Raw genomic sequence first — 16,476 nt, forward strand, 5'->3', positions numbered from 1 at the left:
ACAGCTTCATAATAGCCCATGGTTATACTTGCTCAGTTGCAGTGTTAGGCAACACAGAATATCAGACATTAAATAAACAGATGTTTAATGATACAGCATCTCCAAGTGACTCCAGCTCAATTCTTATTTAACATGAGAGGTAGGGTTGCTGATATCCCTTGCTTCTATTTCGTGCTGCTCTGGGAATGCACAGAAGTGTAAAAACAACATGGAGTCCAAGGCTGGATGCAGGAGGTATGATTTGAGTGGTTTCCCCTATGGTTTATGTAATTGCAATGAAGGCAGGAAGCAGCAGAGACACTGGCCCCGTAAGCCTCAGACCTTTAACAGTGCAACAAATGTACAGGCCTGATGCACAGCAAAGTTTTTTGAAGTGTTGACTACAATAGATGCACCTCGCTAGTATAGCTTTGTTTTTCCGTTATGCATAAATTTACACTGCCGCTACTTCAGCGAGAAACCAACTTTCTTATTCTTAAATACTGAAGACGCAGATAATGAGACACCACACTAGAAAAACATCTTCACAAGTAAAACGGATAAATCAGACATTCCCCCTCCCAAATATATATATATATATATATATATATATATATATATATATATATATATGTGTGTGTGTGTGTGTGTGTGTGTGATGGCACTTAACAGCCACACAATGACATAGGAACTGCAAACTTCCATTAACATTCCCTACATTTTCAGAGTGAAGGTGGAAATACTTGTAGCTCACTTACTTAAAGGTACAGTGGTACCTCGGGTTAAGTACTTAATTTGTTCTGGAGGTCTGTTCTTAACCTGCAACTGTTCTTAACCTGAAGCACCACTTTAGCTAATGGGGCCTCCTGCTGCCGCCATGCCGCCGGAGCACAATTTCTGTTCTCATCCTGAAGCAAAGTTCTTAACCCAAGGTTAGCGGAGTCTGTAACCTGAAGCATATGTAACCTGAAGCATATGTAACCCGAGGTACCACTGTACATGAAACAACATTTGGGGCCTCATGATCAATCATAGTTTTTCATGGTGGAAATGAGCTGCTGTGAACCTTGGATGTTCCTCCTCTTCCTATGCTCCTGTGAGTCAGATGGCTCTTATATCTGCTATGCCACACTGACTTACACATTTTAATATACATCTGCTCTTCATGTGACATAAAATTCTCCCTACCACTGGGATGATGTAGATAACTAAAGTATCACATTATGAAGCTCACCTAAGGGTAGTTTGGGAATCTTCAGTGGCTAAGTCAAAAGGCTCATCCACACTCCCATTAGCCTTGTTACTTTCCCTTAGGGAAACCCGTGGTTTAGTGTTGAATCCAAACAAACACCCATCAGGTTTTCTGCACATTGCTCTTTATTCCAATTGAGTGTTTAAGGTTTTCCAGGAGGAAGCAATGGGGCAAAGGGCAAGCTGCTCAGAGCTGTGCCTAGAAACCACGAGACAAGAGGAAAACCCATGCTTTCTAGGCATGGAACAAGTGGAAATGCGGACGAGCAGAAAGTATGGCAAGATGTGTGACTCAAAGCCCTTCCACATATATCATAAATAGTGGTATCATATATATCATATATAGCAGCATATATCATATATAGTGGTATGGCTACTGGGGTGGTTGTGTGTTTTTTTTTTTTGGGGGGGGGGGGTTGGAGTCTGACAAATAACATCATCATTCATCAGCTAGTATTCCAGAATATTGTACCAGCTCCACCCGTTCCTTTTTTTATACTGAGGGGGAAAAACCTGACTTTTGTGAAAGAGCCAGAATTGATCCTCAATATTTACATTTGTGTGGCATCTGTGCAAGCATTGTCCCAGATTGTGTGTGGAGGCAGTGGTGTCGCAACGGGGGGTGGGGGCAGTGTGCCCTGGGTGCCATGTCTGGGGAAGAAGGCAGCCTGTGGGGGCTCGCCCCACTGCGGTGGCACAAGCAGCCATCGCGTCGCCGCAGCCACATTGTGGAGGATCCTCCGTTCGTGGATGCAGCCACAAGCAGAGGATCCTGGTGCCAGCGGCAAACCGCTATGTACAGGGCATGTGCGGCATTGCATGGATGCTCTGTACATAACGACGATGCCCATGCGCTGTACATAGCGGTTTGCCGCCGGCGCCACTCAAGCGCCATTAGGACAGCGGTGGGATCCCTCCGTCACCGCTGCAGCCGCATGTAAAGGATCCTTCGTTCATGGCTGCAGCCGCGAGCAGAGGATCCCGGTACTGTCCGTAATGTGCTGGAGCACCGCCACTGGCAAACTGCTATGTACAGTGCATGTGTGGCGTTGCTACGTACGGCATATGAGTCATATGTAGCGATGCTGCACATGCGCCCTACATAGCAATGCCCCACCCTGGGTATCACAACGCCTTCGTTCGCCCCTGTGTGGAGGGGTTGGAATGCGGTCCAGCTTTCATTTAAAGTTGATCTTATCTAATTCACTTTCCAGAACCAGGGCATTTTTTCAGCCAGAACATCCCGGAACTCCGTTCCTAATGGCTATTGCCATTCTAAGAGAATGAGGGAGGTGTTCTTTTTCTAGAAAAATAGCATTGTCCAAAACTATATTGGCAGTGAAACACAGGAATACTTCAAAATCCCCACGTCACCAAATTTGACAATGCAGTTCCCCAGCCATGTGTACAAAAATGCATATAATAGGGTAAGGAGTTTACAAAAAATGCACATATTCATGAAAATAACACAAAACATATCATGCTAGGGGAAAATGCTTTGTGGAAATGTGTACCGTACATTAGACAACATTGCTTACTATTATCTGTATTGGGAGAAAATCACACAAAAACGCAGATGAATTTCCATGAGGACCTTTAAATGATGATTTCAAACTGATGTGGAAATGTGGAGAAGTGAATTTAATATTGGGAACATGAGAAACTGAGAGAAACCATAACCAACAGATTCACCCATCCCACACTGGGGGGCCTAAGAGCCTTATGATAAATTGTTAGAATTTGTCTTCTAGTTAGACATTTTCTCCTTGCATTCCTCAAGGCAGTAATTGCAGGGATCTAATTACATCCCTTTTTAATTAACTTGCTTATCTTAGTTTTGTTGTTTTGCAGGCCTCTACAAAGGGGAAGTTTTCTCTTGCTGTTTTGATGCTTATATGAGAAGACTTTTCCTGTATAGTTCAAGAAAAATTGCAGGGCTTGATCATGACACAGAGGTTGAAAATGCTGACAGCTATTTGACCCCCTACCCCCTCATCTAAGCCGTTGTACTTGCCATTTTTGCTGCAGGGGGAATTAAACAGGTAGCAGCGACTCTGGAAAAAAACAAAATCAACAATTCAAATAAAGGATCAGCTTTGACAATAAGGTTGTTTTATGAAGCATGGAGGATTGTGGAAACATATTCAAAACGTGTGTTGCCAAGTGCAATATATTTCTTCATGGTCCTGCCACAACTACATTATGTGGGTGGATGACTCACAGAGGAGTTTTTTCACCCTTCTTCTTTCTCTCAATTGCAACAGGAAAGCCTTATCTACAAAAATAGAGTTATGCAGTGAGCAGGGAATGACACTTTCTGGTGATCTTCTATTAAGATTTATGAGAGAATTTTTGTTTTTTTTAACTCACTAACTTGCCTAAAAATAGCCTGTTTATGAGAGATAGATAATTTCACCCAGAAACAATTTTTCATGCTTGCCTTGTGGACACCGTCCTAAGTTTTGGGTCATTTCTTGGCAAGAGGTGTCAGTGAAAATGCATTAACATCCCATTTCACCTGTTCTGTGGCTTACTCATAGAATACACAATTGCGGCAGCTAAACCCAGGTGACCGCTGACTCCAAAATGAAGATCTGTGTATTTATATCCAGAGCTGTTTATAGTCCATGCTGTTGTTACTGTTGGCTGTTATTTTTTTAATGTGAAATGATGCGTAAAGTAATCCAAATTCAGCACCAAGGAAAGCTCAATTCTTCAATTTCCACATCAAATGAATTTGCATCTTTTATTCCACATAATTGCTTCTGCTTTTTGTTTTATTTTACTGTCTTGCATAATTGGCTCTGGGTTTGCTAGTCAGGCAGAGGAAGTGACAAGGAGCTATGCAGGGAACAGAAGCACCCCCTCCTTCGCCTAGAAACCTTTCTGAATATGCAAACCCTCTGATTCCCAAGATTTTAGCAAGCCTTGCCTTCCATTAGCAGCAGACAGCATGGCAGGTCTGTGCCACTCATCTGGTCTTCCTTTGTTTGCATCACTGCTGTATGCTGGGAGCAGAAAGGTTGGTACAATGAAAACGCACTGGCAGGTATGCTGGATTGGCATTCCTCTCCATCGCAGTATGCAACAATGACAGAGGGAGTTCAGGTGAGCAGCTCAGCCCCATCAAGCCATCAACTACTGCCTTTCACATTTCCACATAGATCTTCACAGCCATGAAGACTGGAAACTTGCTCCTGTATTTTTAAATGGAACCTGATGCTCAGCAAACGAAATTCTAGACCCAATATACACTCTTCAGGTTTCCTTCACTGAATTGCAGCATACACCCAGTACTAAAGAGACTCTTATTTTCCCCCTTACTTGGTCCTTCACCAGTTAAGAAGCTCTGTCTTTTGAACATCATTTAGTGCATGAGTGTCTATGTGTTGAATGAAGTCTTAAAGACTGCAAGGGCCCCTACACACAGATAATGGTTCTTATGCTTGTAGGATCATTGTTATTGTAAGCATTTATGCCCCATCCTTCCTAATGCCTGTAAGCTGCTTCCTCCTCCTTCGTCTCAGCATTGCCCTTGTAGAACAACAGGGAGGAACCAACTAGAATTACTTGGCTCCAACTGTCATTGCCTCGGTCTCCACCAGCTGTTTGGCCTACCTGCACTGCATCCCACTAGACTTGAGGGGAACCAGCCACCACCGAAAAGACCAATTTCATAGGCAGGAACATGAAAGGAGGACTATTTATTCATTTATGGGGGTGAATGCTTGCTAAAGGGGTTCTTGTAATGTGGTGGGTGTAGACTCTAGCTATTAAGAATCAAATCTGCTCCCATCTCGGGATCTTGGGGCCAATGAATATGCAACGTTCTTAACCACACTACTTTTATTTGGGAGAAGCAGCTGTGGGGTTCCAATCTGGAACATGTTCCAGATCCAAAGCTGAGCCGCTCACTGGTTTTCTCATTTAAAGCAGTGTTTCCCAAAGTGGGCGAGACCGCGCCCCCCCCCCCCGGGGGGGTGCTGGAATGATCCAGGGGACAGTAGTAGCTTCAAGTGCAATTGGGGGGGCATTGGATAAAAATAAGAGGGCAGAGGAAGCATAAAGAAAGAAGAGAAGAGAATTTTGAACAACTGTTTGTACAATTGTATGCTGTGTACTGATGCTTGCTGCCAGGTCAGGCACATTGCAGGATGGCAACAACACCTCCCCCAGATTCAACAGTTGTGCTAGCGGCGAGGAGTTTTCCTGGGCTTTGGTGAACCATTTTTGGCTTCAGTCAGGCCCAGGAAGTGGATTTCAACTTTACTATGTTGTAGGACGTAGGTAGAAATATAGAAACATAAAAAAAACACACAAATTTGTCACTGCATCCTTTTGTTTTTTCGCTTAGAGAAGTTGGATTTCCAGGGGCACTGAGTTGTTGTTGTTGTTGTTTTGGAAAGGGGGCAGCAGGCCAAATAAGTTTGGGAACCTCTGCTCTGAAGCATGGCAGAATATTGGGAACTCGTTCATATATGTACGTATGTATGCATAGACATATAGACACCAAGACATTTCAGTGCATGTTTGGCTTGTAGGATTTCCCCAGCCACTTCCCCATCCTCGCTCTCAGCGTTTCATGTCAGCTCTTTTGTCTTTTCAGATAAAAATGAAGTGGACTAGCTTGTCTTTTTGAGTCTGCCAGTATCGCCCTTCAGCTAGCATTGCATAGGGCTTACTTCCCCCCCTCTTTCCGTCCCCTCGCAGCTCCAGCTGAGCATTCTGCTTCATCCCTATGACTTGAACAGGGACTTGAAATCTACTTGACAGTGGGTAGTGCATGTGGAGTAGCTGTAATTGTAATGTGAGGCATTAGAAGTGGCTGGAGATTCCAGAAGGTCACTGTTGAGCTTGCCAATCAGGGCTTTGAGTATTATACAGAGCACCAAGGGCTGCCTGCTGAAGCTAAGAGCAAGCCATTGTTTGTGTGCTCGGAGGAGGATGCAAAGTCGAACAACCTGAATTGACATATGGGTGCCACAAATAAATGCATGGGTGGAGGTGGTTTTGCACCTACTGCAGTGGAAAGTGGAAGGCAGGGATTTCCAAGTGTGCAAAGACAGAGATCCTAAGCATCAGGAATACCATTTTGACATAGGAAGGAATTTACTGATCTGCTTATTGAGCAACTCCTTATAAACTTCCAACAAACCCCATGGTTTTCTGCAACACAGTTTGAAAAGAACTGTGCTAGGGCAATAGATGGCAAGCAGCGAGAAACATTCCCTAACAGGTGTTGTGAGTTGTTCCTTATCCGTAAACCAATCTCCAGTATGAACTCCACACAACAGTAGTAAAATGCAATTGATCTGGTTCTTCTGAAGCCATTTCAGGTATTTCAGAATTAGAGCGTGAAAAGGTGGTTTTAATTTTCTCACAACATGTTCCTATGTTTCCTGGCAGCTCATACAAACCATTAGTGCTGTGGACAAGGATGAGCCACCACGTGGACACAAATTTTTTTTTGAGCTGGTGCCAGAATACACAGTCCATCCGAACTTCTCCATCGTGGACAACAAAGGTAGGCTCTAATTATTAGCTCTAGGTGCCCTGTTTTCATCCCTGCACGTAAAGATTCCTAATGTGAGTTTCCATTTCTCTTGGTCTTCTGGTTCAGATAACACAGCAGGCGTTATAACAAGAAGGAATGGATACAGCCGGAATAAAATGAGCACCTATGTCCTGCCAGTGGTAATATTTGACAATGACTACCCCATCCAAAGCAGCACTGGCACACTGACTATCCGGGTGTGCACCTGTGACAGCCGAGGGAACATGCAGTCTTGCAATGCTGAAGCTTTGCTCCTTCCAGCGGGTCTTAGCACAGGAGCCCTCGTTGCCATTCTGCTCTGCATTGTGATTCTCCTGGGTAGGTGATTCATAGAATCATAGAATCATAGAATCATAGAATCATAGAGTTGGAAGAGACCACAAGGGCCATCGAGTCCAACCCCTGCCAAGCAGGAAACACCATCAGAGCACTCCTGACATATGGTTGTCAAGCCTCTGCTTAAAGACCTCCAAAGAAGGAGACTCCACCACACTTCTTGGCAGCAAATTCCACTGTCGAACAGCTCTTACTGTCAGGAAGTTCTTCCTAATGTTTAGGTGGAATCTTCTTTCTTGTAGTTTGAAAGAATCTTTTTTCAGTCCCCTTCTCTTGCTTTACATCTGAAAAATGATTAAAATGTCCAGACAAGGGGAAGAGGATATTTGACCTAGGGGCCAACTTCTAGTCATTCCTTTTTCCAGACCTGCACAAATCAAGTTTAAGAGGTGCTTTAATATGGGAATAGGTTGGCTCAGTTCTGCAAGGTAAAGGACCCCTGGACACTGAAGTCCAGTCGAATTTGACTATGGGGTGCGGCACTCATTTATGCTGTCAGGCCAAGGGAGCTAGCGTTTGTCTGCAGACAGCTTTTCTGGGTCATGCGGCCAGCAGGACTAAACTGCTTCTGGTGTAACAGAACACCGTGATGAAAGCCAGAGCACACGGAAACGCTATTTACCTTCCCGCCGCAGCAGTACCTATCTATTTACTCACACTGGCATGCTTTTGAACTGCTAGGTTGACAGGAGCTGGGACAGTGAAATGGAAGCTCACCCCATCGAGAGGATTCAAACTGCCGACCTTATGATCGGCAAGCCCAAGAGGTTCAGTGGTTTAGACCACAGCACCAGCTGCCTCCCAATGCTCAGCTGTGTAGGTCAGCTGTAACCAGCTGATAGTTTAGAGATGTTTTGATACTAGTGAGGGAACATGCAAAACAACATGTTGTACTTGCTGAGACTCACAATTGCTGTTTTGGAAAAGTAACATAGATTACTCATCCAAAACATACATTGCACATGCTCATTCTTTAAATTGGCATTTTTGGAAAATGAAAATAGTTCATACATGGGTTCAACAGTACCTCTGTATAACCCACCAGGTGGTTGTGGGCCATCCCATGTCTCTGATCAATAGCCCCAAAGCTCATTGCAAAGAGATCAGGGGAATTCTGCCAGATTCCCATAGTTCAAACACCAACTGAGATATGAGGATATTTAATAATATTGCATACTATCTAACATGCTGAGGGGTGAAAGTCATGATGTATGAGCATTTCTGCCAACACTGACATACCAATGAAGTGGGAATGGCCTATGTCAGGAATGATCTTTACTTTCTGAGGAACGGCCATGTCTCTGCTTTGCTTGTAGTGACTGTGGACAATGCTGCCTCTTGGCCATATGTCAGCCTGAAGAGCTGCATCCCATCATCCATTGTGATGTCACAAAGTTAGACCACAATTCTTTGCTTGTGTGCAATTTATCAACACTAAGATCAAAAGAAAGAAAGTTTCACCTAGTGGGGTCACAAGTTGAAAAAAAAAGTGCCAGAGGCATCTTAGTTTGATGTAGTTCTGTGTAGCATACAAATTAATCCAAGGTCCAATTCAGGTGGCCTTCTCCCAATTAGTGGTTAATTAACAAAGCTAGAAAAATGAAGATCCTTGCCGTGTCTGAGATCTGTAGTATCAGATTAAGAATTGACACATCAGTCTATTTCTGGTCCACATCACTTTCTCGTGTCTTCACCCATAAGTCTACTTCATCCAGTTTCTGAATACATGCAGAATTCAAAAGAAAAACCGTAATAAAATGTGCATATAATACATATTTAAATACATATTTTCAAAGCTAATGGGCAGCACCCAGTGAACTGGTTCCATTAGTACAAGGATGTATATTTGCACAATGGAACCTCCCCTCTGCTCTTCTCCCCATGCCCCCTTGTGCCCTCCTCAGATCTGCTCTGGAGGCTTAGGGGAACTCCAAATGATATTTAGCAGGAACATGGGAAGAGAAGATGGAGGGGAAACATTTGCATGGCAAGGCCCCGGGCCCTGCAGTTCCCTCAGAAATAAGCACACAGACACAAATATGTTGGGTTAATGGGATAAATTAGGCCACAACTTTATTGGTTACAGATGTGAGTGGTTTGGCTTAGGCAATTGGATGAAGCAAGACTATACTCTGACTCCTGCTTGTCTTCAGGAGTCCTGTAAGGGGCAAACACCGACAGGGGGAGCCCTATGATATGCATCAACTGAGCACCCCCAGGGTCACTGATGGGGTCATGGCATGGCCCTAGCCCATGCCCATGCTTCGGGCAGGAGCCAGACCCCCAGATCCCTTTAATGGGATACCCTTAACGTGGAGAGCCAGGCCAGAGGCAACAACTGCCCCTCCCATGACAAGGCTTACCTAATGCCTAGCCTTACAAAGTTGTGATGATTGCTACTAGGTAGGCGAAAACCAAACGGCTGGTGCCAATTTGCCAAGGGGAAAAATTCCTACCTGGCCCCAACAACCAGGCGACCGACATTATTCATAGCAAGGCCATAGTCAAGCAATGCAAGAAAAGAGGGTGGGTGAGCTGGGAGATCTGAGGGAGGAGAAGAATGGAGGCTGTCCTCCCCAGACACGCTGCGGTTTAAATACCACACGGCCACGCCCCCGGCTAACCCGATTGGTCAGCCAGGAGACGTGACACGGCAGCTGGGAGTCCTAATGACGTGGGCAGCATCCCTGCCCACAGCCGGGTCACTGGGAGGTCTCGGGTTGCTGCCCGCAACACAGCCCCCCCCAAAGGGAGCCATTTTCTAAATATATTTTTTTCAAAATTTGCATTTTTAGACATACATTGTATTTATTTGGGGGTGAGTACTGCTTCAGAACATCCAGGAATGATCTCATCAGGGAAGCATGTCTGGTGCCACCACAACTTTCAGACACTAATTAACTCTTGCTTACCCATGCTTCTCCTCCCCAGCCCTCTGCACTGTTCTGGGGCTTTTCCCAACTTCCCAGAATCAATTTAGGGGCAGGCATGGTGGGAAAGGAAAGGAAGCAAAGCCTTGTTGTGTTAGTGGGACTTGGCACTAGCACAACTGTGGCACTAACTTAGTCATGTTCATCAACGTCAATGGATCTCCCCTTCAGTAAAAGTTCACTGACTACCAACCAATAATTATAGCATTATAGTTTGTTTCGAAGGGCAGAAAGCAACCCATCACCAAAGGAATGTAAGTGCAGCTGAAGATGAACTAAAAGCACCCTGGCATGTTGCGTCGTTTCCTACTGTTTAATGCAGCAATTAAATTTATGATGAACTTTTACAAGTTCATAAAATTCCCAAATACAAATGCAGAAGAAGCCACTTCTCTAATAAGAGGGCACCTCCTCTAAGGATCATGCTTTTAACTGCTGAAGTATGAAACTTGATGTGCTGCCCATAACAACAACAAAGAAGAGTGCTAAAGGGGGATAACTGAATAGACTGAAGAGCCAGTGAGAGTATTCTTTGTAGTGAAGGCAAAAGGGAAGTGCCAAGGTTCTCTAAAACTTGTTTGTGAAAACAGCATAAGTAGAATAGACCATGCACATTTATTAGCTTGCTTCAGCAACATCCCCACTACAATATTACCTTGGTTGAGTCATTTGGTACCCATGGGCACCAAATGCATGCAGAGGGTTCTGAGCATAGCTGTCAACTTACAGATTTGAAAATAAGGGACCAGCAGCCTCGAAAATAAGGCATCAGCAGCCAAAATAAGGGATCAACAATTACTTTGATAAAATACATATTTTGTTGCGTGCAAATGGCTTTAGATACCTATTAGGTCCATAAATTACCATATAGCATATATTCAACACACAAAAACAGCAACAATTTGTTGTTGACAAAGCACAGCTGGACATAGAAAAGGCCCCATTACCTTCAGTAGCTTATTTAAGGGACATCATCAATAAGGGACAGCAGTGGGACATGGCGCTGGGATAAGGGACTGTCCCGCCAAATAAGGGACGCTTGACAGCTATGGTTCTGAGAGCAGACCAGCTAGCTTTCCCTCCTAAATGCCAGCATAGGTGCCATCCTACTCCACCTGACGATGCTCATAGGTGCATAGGAAGCTGCCTTATATTGAGTCAGACCATTGGTCCATCTAGTTCAGTACTGTCTACACTGAGGACCAGAAATTTCGCATCCATGAGACTAATTAGCCCCTTGAGGCCTCCCCACTTGGCCCACAAGGCCATTTTGACCAAGCCATGACTACCTGACCTACAATGGGGCTGCCTGCTCGTTCCACTCACCGCTGAAGGCAAATGACCATAATGGTCACAAATCCAGGAATGGCACAGTCCATAAGAAATCCAGTTGCAGCAGGCTTATCTTAAACTTGACAATAACTTATAATAAGACTAAACCTTAACACTACAGCATACAGAACACCACACCAGAACAAAGAGAAAGAGAAAGTGTGAAACCCAGGCTCCTCCTGACATGACTATTATAGTCAGCATGACCTTGACAGAAAGGATAACAGAACCAGTTTAAACCAGCTGTACTCAGCTTCCCAGAAGGAATAACCCAAACATCAGAAACCTTCTGCCTGCTTCTTTCACATTGAAAGAAACCTTCCAGAACACTCTTGAACTAAGTAGAATAGGAAAGGCACATCAGGCCAATACTTTCTGTACCAAGAAATGCAAACTGACAGTACTCGCCATACCCTGTTCCATTTACATATGACTAAACCCTTTACACATTACCCGCCCCCTCACCTATCCCCGCACAGCTTGCCACAAACCCTTTTATAGGAGGGGCAGGCACTCTGGAAAATGGTTTTCTGAATCATCTCCCTTCTCCATTAAGCCTTGCCGTATCAATGTTTAATAGAGGGAGAGAATCACCTCACAGAGCACTCTGCCAAACCATTCTGTGAAGTGCCTTCCCCCTCCACTGAACCTTGATGCAGCTGCATTTAACAAAGGGTGGGAGGAGCTTCACAGAGCAGTTTGCCAAAGTGTGCTCTGCTTCCATGAAACCTCGCTGCGCACATGTGCAGCCAACCCTCCTCCATTTAACAGTTCCAACATGCTAGAGTTGGTGTGGCCACCAACTGGCAAACTACAGCATGATGACAGCCTTACATTTTTATGTATAGAGGGAAATATAAGATGTTGAGTGGGATGCAGGTAAAAAAACAAACTGGCTCAGTTCAAATAGCAATTTGAATTTTCCAAAGACCTACAATCTGCTGATTGTCTGATGGCACAAACAATATTAGCCTGAAGAGGGCATTGTGCATATGTAGATGTGCACCTATATGGCTCCTTCAGGGGGAAGGGGGACCTTTTTCAGTGTTATTGTCCCACGGAGGGAGTCTGTGCACACAAATTGACACTGATTGCACATCAATATCTAGTGAGACTGTTAGGACTCACTTCAGGACTTCAACAGATAAATCCTATGGTTGCATACTCATAAGTCTGATTGAATTCAGTGAGCTTTACTCTTGATAAGCATGTACAGTCATACCTTGGGAGTCAAACAGAATCCGTCCAACTTCTGAAATGTTAGGAAACCAAGGCGCTGCTTCCAGTTGGTTTCTGATTGTGCAGACGCACCAGAAACAATAGTGGAAGTCATGCCAGGTGATTGGCTTCCCTCCAAAAAAGCGTTCGAAAACCGAAACACTCACTTCTGGTTTTCGATTGTTCGGGAGCCGGAACGTTCGACTCCCAAGGTGTTCAGGAGCTGAGGTACGACTGTATATCATCAAAGTCCTAGGTCCCATTAATTTTAATGGGAGAGTCAAGCACACACCTATTGTGATCAATGAGGCTTTTGAACTGCATTGTCTAGGTGCTGCCCTTTTAATTTGCTTTTCAGTATCCACCTGCTTTTATTTATTTATTTAGAATTCTTTACTGCTTTTTATTTTTAATAAATATCTCAAAGCTGTTTGTCTGTTTCTTACTTGTCTTTGTTTGCTCCCAGTTTTAGTCGTGCTGTTTGCTGCAATGAAGCGGCAAAGGAAGAAAGAGCCCTTGATCATTTCCAAGGATGATGTCCGAGACAATATTGTGACCTATAATGATGAAGGAGGTGGCGAAGAAGATACTCAAGCCTTTGACATTGGCACGCTAAGAAATCCCGAAGCCAGAGAAGAAAGCAAAATGAGGAGAGATGTGATGCCAGAAACTATCTTCCAGATAAGGAGAACTGTGCCACTGTGGGAGAACATTGATGTCCAAGATTTTATCCATCGAAGGCTAAAGGAAAATGATTTGGATCCAACGGCACCTCCTTACGATTCTTTAGCAACATATGCGTATGAAGGGAACGATTCTATAGCAAATTCGCTTAGCTCTTTGGAATCGCTCACTACAGATGGTGGCAACCAAGATTACGATTATCTCAGTGACTGGGGACCTCGGTTTAAAAAGTTGGCAGATATGTATGGCGGAGATGAGAGTGACCAAGACTGACATCCTGATCCAGGGATTCCAAGTGCAGATGAAAGGTTCCATGTGGTGAGCCAGATCTGCCCCATCCTTCTCAATGACAGTGGCTCTGTGTGTCCAGCCCCAATAAATATCTGCAGAGCATTCCTCAAGGTTGTAGAGAATGGGAGCAGTCCTACATAGAAGGAAGGGGCTTGTGTGCTTACACTGGAGACCGGGCAGCCTTGGATCATGGCCTAATAATAGCATTTTGTGACTTGGTCAGTGTTGATGGGATTAATGCCTCTGTATCTAGATAAAAGTGGCCTACATTCTCTTACTTGGAAAAATACAAAAATAGGTGTTTGTCTTAGTAAGGGTTTGCTTAACAAGTCTACGTGAATGAAACTGGTTAGATTTTATAATTGCTATTTTAAGACAAAACTATATTTCACCCTCTCTGCCTAAGATGTTGGAAAGAAGATACTCAGCACTTATGAAAAGATACCTAAAAAGGCTTTTTGTGCCTTTAATAAACAAGTTGGAAAGTATAACTTTTTTTTCTAAAGGAACACTTTGCTTCACTTTTCCTATGGCTGTCTGGGACGATATGTACCCATCTTATAATCTGATTACACCTTAAAAATAAGAATGAATATTACTGCCATATTTATTGAGTAAAAGAATGTCTGTGTGTCAATTCATGATATTTTTATATATGTATATTTATATTTTTGTATTTTTATTAAATAAATTAGTATTGATAAATAGACGGCTGGTTTCATTTGCTCAGCATGTGGGACGCTTGAGTCAATGATAGGAAATGCATATTTTAGCCTTTCCCAACCCAACCTGGTGCTCTTCATGCGTATTGGACTATGACTCCCACAGCCCTGGCCAGCATGACAAATGGTCAGGGATGATGGGAGTTAATCACCCAATTCCAAAATATCCAAAGGACACCAAACTAGGCCAGTGTGTTGTAACCATTTGTGGGAGGCAGGTTGCTTTGATTTTCAGAGGTATGAATTAGATGGAAATAGTTCCTGTTCTCAGGACACCCCGAGAATAATTGGACTGTGTTGTGACACTCTCCACTTTGAGGTTTGTTGTCTAGCAGAGACCAATAACAGGTAGCAAAGCAGAAAGGATTTATTCTTGCACAAGAATGGTGTTCCATCTACCTGGCTGTGCAGACAATTGAGCCTATCTGCAGGTTACATTTTTTAAAATACAGTGGTGCCTCGGGTTACATACACTTCAGGTTACATACGCTTCAGGTTACAGACTCCGCTAATCCAGAAATAGTGCTTCAGGTTAAGAACTTTGCTTCAGGATAAGAACAGAAATAGTGCTCCGGCGGCACGGCGGCAGCAGGAGACCCCCATTACCTAAAGTGGTGCTTCTGGTTAAGAACAGTTTCAGGTTAAGAACAGACCTCCGGAACGAATTAAGTACTTAACCCGAGGTGCCACTGTAGTTCCCCCCAGTGCTTTTTTTCTGGGGGGACTCATTACTGGCACTTTTTTTTCTTCCCTAGAAGAAAAGCACTGGTTTCCCCACAGTGTGATGCACACATCTTTGATTCCAACAAACCCCTGTCTGTCACCCAGTCACAAGTGTCCCCAATCCGGCTTGCCCCACTTTTGTGCAATTTTTATAGCCAACCTTTACTATGCATTTTGGGAACTATATCTCCCTGTCGCCCACTAAGTCCTCCCTAAATTCCTTTGTTCTTCTAACTGTCAGTTAGCGCAATCTGTTTAACACATAGCTCAGCCACAAGCTTCATCCATTCATTACCTTGCATTTAAGAGAGTTTCCTGTTGTTGCCCAGAACAAGGTGTTCAGAGAAGCAACTGTTAGCTGATTACAAGCAGGTGTTGCATTTCTCAGGAACAGGCCCTAGATTTAAGGTAAAGGTAAAGGGACCCTGACCATTAGGTCCAGTCGTGTCCGACTCTGGGGTTGCGGCGCTCATCTTGCTTTATTGGCCGAGGGAACCGGCATACAGCTTCCGGGTCATGTGGCCAGCATGACTAAACCGCTTCTGGCGAACCAGAGCAGCGCACAGAAACGCCGTTTACCTTCCCGCCAGAGCGGTACCTATTTATCTACTTGCCCTTTAACATGCTTTCGAACCGCTAGGTTGGCAGGAGCTGGGACAGAGCAACGGGAGCTCACCCCGTCGCGGGGATTCGAACCGCGACCTTCTGATCAGCAAGTCCTAGGCTCTGTGGTTTAACCCACAGCGCCACCCGCGTCCCCTAGATTTAGCCTGGGGCATTTTCATCTCTAGCTTAACTATTATTTCCTCTTTAGCTCATTTCTTTCTTTCCTCCTCTCTCTTTGATATTAATATTTTATTTGGTTTCCAGATTCAACATTACATTTTGACACTCAGTAATTATAATTCTGTTCTGCAACACTAACGACTTCCCTCTCACCCATCTTCGATGTTTAGAAGTCATTTAGCTAATTTCTCCTGACCAGAGTGCCTCTATTTTCCAACACAATTCCAACCCCCCTGTGAGGACAGAAGATCAGCTGACAATATATTATCCTGCCTTTTCACTATGTAGTTCAGGACCATACATGATTCTCCCTCTTCACTCCCCACATACTTTCATTCTCACAACCAGAACCTCTTTATACGATTGAAGGCCCCAGAAATTGAGAGTTGTATCCAATGTTGCTTCTACCCAGAGTAGACACATTGATATTAATGGACTTGACTGATTTAGGTCCATTAATTTCAGTGGATGTACTCTGAGTAGACTTTAGGGATACAACCCTTAATGTTCATTTGAGGCACATCTTTTCCCCTCCTTTTCAGCTTGAGTGTCCCATTGGGCAATGTCGATCATAGCCTCTTCCAAGTGTGATGTGTGAGACAATTGCCCATTTCCTGAAAGAAAGGTGTCATCCCTGTGAGGCAAATTGGACTGTGAGAATGTGATTAGT

At 44.1% G+C, this 16,476-nt stretch overlaps 1 protein-coding gene across 1 annotated transcript in view; it reads left to right on the top strand.

Annotated features, from left to right (window-relative positions):
• CDH9 (cadherin 9) overlaps window positions 1–14,204 on the top strand; it is a 138,155-nt gene extending 123,951 nt beyond the window's left edge. The window contains exons 10-12 of the mRNA XM_028737920.2: window positions 6,637–6,754; window positions 6,851–7,102; window positions 13,067–14,204. Of these exons, the coding sequence (XP_028593753.2) occupies window positions 6,637–6,754; window positions 6,851–7,102; window positions 13,067–13,557 (861 nt within the window). The 3' untranslated portion in view covers window positions 13,558–14,204. The remainder of the gene's footprint in view (window positions 1–6,636; window positions 6,755–6,850; window positions 7,103–13,066) is intronic.
• Window positions 14,205–16,476: the final 2,272 nt, after the last annotated feature.

The sequence above is a fragment of the Podarcis muralis genome, chromosome 8, assembly GCF_964188315.1.
Source record: "Podarcis muralis chromosome 8, rPodMur119.hap1.1, whole genome shotgun sequence".
Lineage (NCBI taxonomy): Eukaryota > Metazoa > Chordata > Lepidosauria > Squamata > Lacertidae > Podarcis > Podarcis muralis.